General features: G+C 32.5%; 1 protein-coding gene across 3 annotated transcripts; it reads left to right on the top strand.

The window, feature by feature from the left end:
* Window positions 1–3,323: 3,323 nt before the first annotated feature.
* Window positions 3,324–6,706, top strand: LOC105168691 (2-oxoglutarate (2OG) and Fe(II)-dependent oxygenase superfamily protein). 3 transcript variants are annotated; one of them, XM_020695882.2, is made up of 4 exons: window positions 3,324–3,467; window positions 4,065–4,550; window positions 4,674–4,995; window positions 5,978–6,706. In XM_020695882.2, the coding sequence occupies exons 2-4, from the start codon at window positions 4,075–4,077 to the stop codon at window positions 6,200–6,202; spliced, it is 1,023 nt and encodes a 340-aa protein (XP_020551541.2). In that variant the 5' UTR covers window positions 3,324–3,467; window positions 4,065–4,074; the 3' UTR covers window positions 6,203–6,706. The 3 variants fall into 3 exon arrangements, with proteins under 3 accessions (XP_020551541.2, XP_088739191.1, XP_088739192.1); XM_088883065.1 differs by having other exon boundaries at window positions 4,039–4,550; XM_088883066.1 differs by lacking the exon at window positions 3,324–3,467 and adding an exon at window positions 3,473–3,498.
* Window positions 6,707–7,743: the final 1,037 nt, after the last annotated feature.

The following is a 7,743-nucleotide window of genomic DNA, read 5'->3' as shown; positions in this document are numbered from 1 at the left end:
GCTTTTTTCCACTTAATCACCCATGATTTTGTGTAAAAGATTTTAGTGATACCCCAACTTAATTACTAAAAATAAACTGTTACTTAATATTTATACGTTTGATCTTTTCAAGTTGACAGTGAAGGGAGTGATTATGAGCTCTTAAAAACTCCTATAAAAATGTTTTTGAATGCTATAAAAGCTTCTTCATTTATGTATTAAAACTATTCTCAACTTTTATATTTTTCTAAAATCTTGCATTCACAAACATCTAACATATAAACTATTCTAATTTTTTTAATATTCTTAAATTCGTGTTGCATTCAATACTTTGTATATTATGCTTTTAATATTAACCTCCAAACTTACCAAGACTCCTTTAAAATAGTTAATTTTGAAAGTTGTTCGTATATGTACGTTTCTCTTGTTTTTTGTTTTGGGGAAATGTTTTTTTTTTAATATCCTACCACTTCCTAAAGTTTTTTTTCAAAAAAGGATTGAGATTTTAATTTTTAATTTTCAGTAAAAAATGTGTGTTTTTAATTTTGTATAGGTTTTCATGTAAAATAATAATATATTTAAATTAATTAATGAGATTGTATTTTATATTTAACTATGATATCAAATCAAATAAATTTTTAATAAAAATACCTATAAATAAATATGTTTTCACTTTAGTTACTATTTTCAAGGACTGAAAATTAAAAATTAAAAATGAAAAAACATAAAGAGACAGCCATTGAAGAGATGTTATAATAAACCTGCTTTTTTAAATATATATAACTATATATATTGTTATTTAAATGAAAAATAGCTATCCACAAATACTGCAAGCTTGAAGGGGGTCTTTAGATCAGTTTATGAACTTTTCAAAATATGTTATAAAATATTTAAAATTTTATAACATATGATAAGGTATTCAATAAAAAGTTACAAGAGAATTAAATGCTAGAACTTTTTTATTAAAAAAAAAGATATGAACCTTATTTTTTTAAGGCTAATTATATTTAAACCCTTTTAAAAATGTAAAATTATATTTTTTTTTAAAAAAATTGAAATTACACAAGCATCTTCTTCGGGAATTATTCATTTTCGTTTCTCTTCTCAGGTTTGCTGGTTTGTAATACCTTATGCTCCGAGTCACATGATTAACCTCTACATCTTGTCTAGAATTCAATTCCCCCAAAAAGTACATTTATACAACTTCAGTTAAGGTTCAAACAGAGATTGGTGAAGTTTACAAAAAATTTACATAAACTTTTTTTTACTCATCGTTCAACAGTCTGATAAATTATTGACACATATACCACATTAATACTTTTATACTTATACTGGATTATGTAATATATATATATATATATATATATATAAAGTTAAAAGTTGTAATTGTAATAAAATATTATTCTCTAACTATTACCATTGGATAAAAAGTAGTCGCTAATGAATAAAGCTCTAGACATATTGTCACTAATTTATGCAAAATATTGAATGAGACACAAAATTAGAAGTTTGTATAATTTTCTTTATTGATGTCAGCATATTCGAACCAATCCTAAGGAAAGAGTAAATTTGTAAATGAAGAATTTGCAAAGGGAGTGCAAGTGGAATTTTAAGAATTTTTTGGAAAAGAGAATTATAATTTTATATTTTTAGAGACAATCATTGTGTGATTAAGCCTTTATTTTATAAAATCTTAACAAATTTCTTAAGTTGATATTTAATTACCAAATCTTATAAACATCTTCAAAATTTTATTTTAGAGATTGATGCAAAATTGGTATTGTACTATAGGCCACTTTGCAATTCAGATACCATACTTCTTAATATTAACAGAATTGATACCATAGTTTAAAACCCTTTCATCAAAGCTACAGAGACTAGACATGGTAATTTTTAATAAAATTAAGACTGTCGCAGGAGAAGCTCCATTGGTATCAACCATAAGTGAGGATGATTTTTTCACTTGAAGAGCTTGGGGTTTATGAGTCTGTCTCATTGAGATGGACAAAGGCAAGTATTCATTTAAAATATTTTCATACAAGTTAAATGGATCATTCATGTTAAACTCCAATATAGTGAAAAGCACCGAGTTTGCAGAAAGCATATTCGAAAAAAAGAGAATGCTCATATGGGAGCACAAGTTGCCTGCAACTAAGGCTACAAGGATGAAGATTTGCAACATGTTGCATGTTGGGCAATGGCAAAAATCACATATTCCCTTGCTGCGAAAAACGAGAAAAATCCCTGTTCGGGACAAAAATTCAGGTCACAAAAAGAAACCCGAATCGAATAGGACAAGGATAAAAGAAAGAATTTTTACAAAGCAAAATAAAATTCACAGGATGTAAAAATTCATGAATAAGACTGTCGACAGAATATGACAAAAGCCAACAGTCAGCAAAGCAACAAGGTCAGCTAGCAATCACATGACTGACAAGCCATTATGATTAATAGTTGGAAAAAACACGGAGATTGTGAAAGCAATAACGTTATCAGGAAAAGACAAGAAGATGACGAACGCAATGAGGTCATCAAAAAACAAGTCTAAAGTCCGTGTTTGAAGTCCACAGACGGCTATAAATAAAAAATCTATGAAGTAGATGGGGATCATAAAAAATTTTCTCCTATTCTTCAAAGCATAAGATTTGAAGTTTTCAAATCTTTTTTAGTTGTATGGAGTTTCCCCAACGAGTATAGTCCTCTTAATGAGAGGCTAAGTAGTTGTTGCTTCCAATAGAGGAACGAAATATCTATGTAAGATTACCTATATTTCTTTAATAAAGAAAAGGCTTTTGTTCAACCTGTCCACCCAAAATTTTATTAAATCTCTATTTTGGAGTACCTTTATGCCCTAAGGTAGGAATGAAGTAGGATTGTGATGTTTGTTGCTAAAGGAGTCACGGACCTACGAACCATCTACTACAATAGTGTAGTTAGAGGAAGTCCATAAAATCGAGGACTTGAAATACATGGCGGCAAAATGGTCAAAAAAGTGTGAATTTATGTATGCTTAATTTTATTTCAAAAGCATACTGGGTCTGATGGATTGAATAGTAATAGAAATAGTTTCGCTGGGGAAAAAAAAAAGAAGAAGAAGAAGAAGAAGAAAAAGAAGAGTTTAGGGACTAAATTGATACTTTTGGAAAGTTTTAGTGGCAAAAATGAAAATGAGGTACCAACACTGCAAATCTCTATAAAGTACAGAACAAAAAATGCTATTTTGAAAACTATGGTACCTGACTTGGAATAACTCCTATACTATAGTACCAAAAATGCAATTTTCTCTTTATTTTATCTAAAAACTTTTAGCAATAAAATTTGAAGTCTAATTATTTTCAAACAATTTATCTATAAAGAAATCCGCGAGTTATCGAAGTCGTTGTTTGCTTTAAACTCGCAATTACCAAGTCGCAAATTTTAGCTCTGTTCCACTGCCTTCTCTTCCCTCGACGAACATTGCCCAAGTACCTCTGAGAATCAATTATTAGGTTCGGATTTCTTCTGTGCGTGGCTGAGATAGTATTCTTTGCCCTTTGCTACGTTCTTGCAATATACATCTATATATATATGTGTGTGTATGTGTTTCCGCATTATAGTAGAATTATCTATGCATAAAGGGTTTTACATCTGCTTGATTCTTGAATTTTCCAATGAGCCCTTGTAAAGCTTTTGTCTTTTGGGTGTATTGGTTATGAAGGGGTTAGCATTCGTTGTTTTGATTTTATGTTTATTTCCTTTTTTTCTAAGTATGCATCCGTTGTTTTATCTGGGCTTGCCTTATCATTCTGAACTAATCCGTTTTTTCCTGGTTATGTTGATGATTTCATGTTACCTCGTGTTTCCATAAGTCTTTTGAACTGATTTCTTGAATATATATATATATATATATCTTCTCTAAATGAATTATGTTATTGGTTTTATTCTGTTTGTGATTAAATGGTTTATTTGATTCTTGTGGATTAGTAGGAAAGACTGTGGAGGCATATGTATTATCATTGAAAGTTGATGGCTCAGTTGATTCGTTATGCAATGATTTCTGTCGTTTTTGTTTAACTGCAGGTGAGTTGATTTTCTGTTTCTCTCAGGGCTTGAATAATGGAAGTTGCGAGTAATCAAATTAGAGTGCAGTCCTTGGTGCAAGAAGGTGAAACGGTAGTGCCGCCTCAATACGTGCAGCCACCGGAGACGAGACCAGTGCATGGAAAGAGAAATGAGCGTGATACACCACCGCCACCTGTTATTGACATTAGCAGTGTCAACTCCATCCATGAACAATTGGGACAAGCCTGCAGAGAGTGGGGAGCTTTCCATGTTATTAACCATGGGGTTCCAGTGGAATTGTTGGATGAAATGAGGAGAGTGGGCCGCTCATTTTTCGAGGACTGCACTATGGATCAAAAGCTTAGTTATGCCTGTGACCCCAATTCCCCTGCCTCAGAGGGATATGGTAGCCGCATGTTAGTTGCATCGAATGATACGGTTTTGGATTGGAGAGATTATTACGATCATCATACTTTACCACTTTCCCGCCGAAATCCATCCAAGTGGCCCCACTTTTCCACCAATTACAGGTGAATGAATATTCCCCAAATCAATGCAATCAGTATTCTCTGTACTTGATTATTCTTGGCTTTAAAATTTGTCTATTTTAAGTCGGATGCGTTCATTGTGCTGATGGAATCATTCATTAACAGAAAAGTTTTAGCAGAATATAGCAATCAAATGAGTGGCCTTGCTGAAAAATTACTGGGCTTGATTTCCGAGAGCTTAGGACTGCCATCTTCATGCATCAAAGATACTGTTGGTGAATTCTATCAGAACATCACTGTGAGTTATTACCCACCTTGCCCGCAGCCTGAGCTCACTCTTGGTTTGCAATCACATTCTGACATGGGTGCCATTACTCTTCTGATCCAAGATGACGTTGGAGGGCTTGAGGTCTTGAAGGATGGAGAATGGATCTTTGTTAATCCATTACATGATGCTATCTTAGTGATTTTGGCCGACCAAACTGAGGTATCTTTCAATTGGTTACCCTTTTGTTTATCCCAAGATAAGGTTAGCATCTTTGCAAAGTTTTTCTGAATGTTTCATGGTTTTTATGCAAGATTTTAATTTGTGAGTGAAACTGAAGGACGAAAAGAGGTAGTAACTAGTTTTTAATCAAGTGTATACCAGTCTGTGTCGGATATAATAGCTCAGTAAATGCTGGAAACTGCTGATACGCCCTCTGTATGAGGCCATGGTTCTGTTTCTCCTCCAACACCTAGGTATCCTGCATTTCCTGATGCCTGAAGCTGCAGATACCCCCTTATGTGTGTATGTTATTGTGTTTGTCTCTGTGAATACTTGTTTTGATACATCTTCAACATAGTCAGTGCTGCTCAGTGGTTCTCGACGTGATTTATAGTGCTCCTTTCTTTTTATATGTTTCTTGAGACCTGGTCTTGCCACCATTCTTCCAGCTTTGCTAAGAGATGTTTTTTAGTGGAAATTTGAGCTTGGCTGCACAGGTTATATACTCAATAGTATTTTATGCTTGCAAACCTGGTATTGAGGCTTGAGAAATGTTAAAGAATATATCTTATGGGAGTTTGGAAATAACAGAGTCTATTAGTGAAGATGGTATGACTAGTTTAACGGTGTAAGAGAATGTACTTAAATGTAAATTATAGATGATAAAAGTAACAAAAGGACGTTAATGTTCTTCTTGTTAGTCATTATTGCTATTGTAATTCTGTGTGAGCGGGAGGTTCTAAACACTCATGGAGGCATTCTGACAGACGAAAGAAGTGTCTTATATTGATTATATTTATTAATGTCCTTGTTTGCCCTTTACGTTCTATTTAGACTTGTACACCCTTGGACATGCATAGCTGCAAATGCACATGTGAAGATTGAAGTATATCCAAGAAAATTCAAGTTTGAATTTTTATTCCTCTGAAAGTCGAAACATAAGGTGCAAAACAATTCAACTGACAATGTCCTCTCCGTTCAGATCATAACAAATGGAAAGTATACAAGTGCTCCACATCGGGCTATAACTAATGCCAAGAGCTCACGGCTTTCTGTTGCCACATTTCATGATCCTGCAAAGACAAAGACTATATGCCCAGCTTTTGAGCCACCTAAATACCGTCCTGTGATGTATGGGGACTACGTCTCATCGTGGTACACAAAAGGGCCAGAAGGAAAACGGAACGTCGACGCTCTTCTGCTTTAAGGAATCAAAAGCAAGTAAATTTATGTCCCCTATTTGTTTCCTTGTTAACGCATCTTCATGATATACTAGATCATTTCTTCTCACAAATGGTAAGACTGAACGTATATCTTACCCTCCAGTCAAGCAAGAGCTAGATCAACTTCATCACGGTTAGATTACAATCACACATGGGAATCTGCACTTGTCTCATGTTTATTTGGAATCATAAGCAAATGAATACTGATGATGAAGAAAGTGTGAAAAGGATCAGTCTTTCAGTATCATCTTGTGATCCCATTGCACAGTCGGAATTAGCCGACATAAAAAATAAAAATAAAAAAACACGAACGTAGATGCCGTGTTTGGATTTCTTTCTTGTTAAGCATTGACAGTGTGATAATCTTGTGGGTTTTTACATTGGAGAAGTTTGTGATTACGGTAAGCAGCAGTTGTACTGATGAAAAGTGACAATTTTAAGTTCTTGAGACATGATATCTATGAAGACAAGAACCACTGTTGGGTTTATGTTTGGCATTTTGATTTGGTCATATGGTTAAGTTGCATTTTGGTGCAATAAAGGAAAGGGAAAAGGCATTGCCATGTCTGATATTTGCTGTGTATTTGTTGTGAAGTGTCTCCATCTGTCTCTGCTTTTGCTTTATCTTTTCTATTCCCCCTTCCTTCTTTTATAAAATTCAGACAGTACTACGTCCCAGAAAAATATATCAGATCAATTATAATTATTACGTTTTTTTTTTACACGTTGCGTCAATTATCATTATTATATTTTTATATTACACTCAATTATATATATAAAACAATTACGTTTCAATTAACTTTATTTCATTTTTTTCATATTGAGATGAGATGAAATTACAAACAATCCCATATCCATTCATTCCATCTCATTATTATTTTTTTCCTTAAAAAAAAAAAAAAAAGCAGTGCTTTACAGTTCCACTGCACTTTGCAATCCTCTCTATCTTTCATTCTTTTTAATTTTTTTTATTTTTAAGTTTTAATTTTATAACATATATATATATATATATGTATGTATCGGCTTGTTGGTTGGCAGGTGATGCAGAGCACGTGCCTGTTGTGCCTTATATTGCAAATCTCCAATGTCATCATTATTTTGCTAACTTCAACATAAGAATTTCACTTTTTTCTAATTTATTACTTTATTTTTTCCCCCTCAAATAAAAAAATTCGCTTTCTAAAAATGCCTTCTTTTCTTAAAGTTAGAGGCCACATCGAGGGTGTTTACCGTTCTTCTAAATTATATTTTAATTAATGGATTTATAAAAAAATTAAATGACTTTATATTAGCATAATTTAAAATACGTCAATGTTCTACAAAATATAATTAATTCAGATGTTAGTATTTAAAATAATTTATTATTATTAGAGATTTTAAATTTATTAATTCAAATGTTAGCCTAAAGAGTCAGAACAGTGGTTTTTGGAGTTTAAATTTTTTGTTCCATGTATTGGGTTTGAATTATAGACGTGTGGAGTTTTCTTTTATGTTTATTTAAAATAGTCTGAAAATTGATACGTTT

The sequence above is a fragment of the Sesamum indicum genome, linkage group LG8, assembly GCF_026168435.1.
Source record: "Sesamum indicum cultivar Baizhima isolate 11 linkage group LG8, ASM2616843v1, whole genome shotgun sequence".
NCBI classification, from domain to species: Eukaryota; Viridiplantae; Streptophyta; class Magnoliopsida; order Lamiales; family Pedaliaceae; genus Sesamum; species Sesamum indicum.
This window is presented reverse-complemented; position numbering and strand designations above follow the sequence as displayed.

Coding starts and splice junctions, on each gene's coding strand:
- LOC105168691 (XM_020695882.2), top strand. CDS start 4,075: ATGGAAGTTGCGAGTAATCAAATTAGAGTGCAGTCCTTGGTGCAAGAA. Junction 4,551..4,673: donor CACTTTTCCACCAATTACAG/GTGAATGAATAT, acceptor ATTCATTAACAG/AAAAGTTTTAGCAGAATATA. Junction 4,996..5,977: donor TTTTGGCCGACCAAACTGAG/GTATCTTTCAAT, acceptor CTCTCCGTTCAG/ATCATAACAAATGGAAAGTA.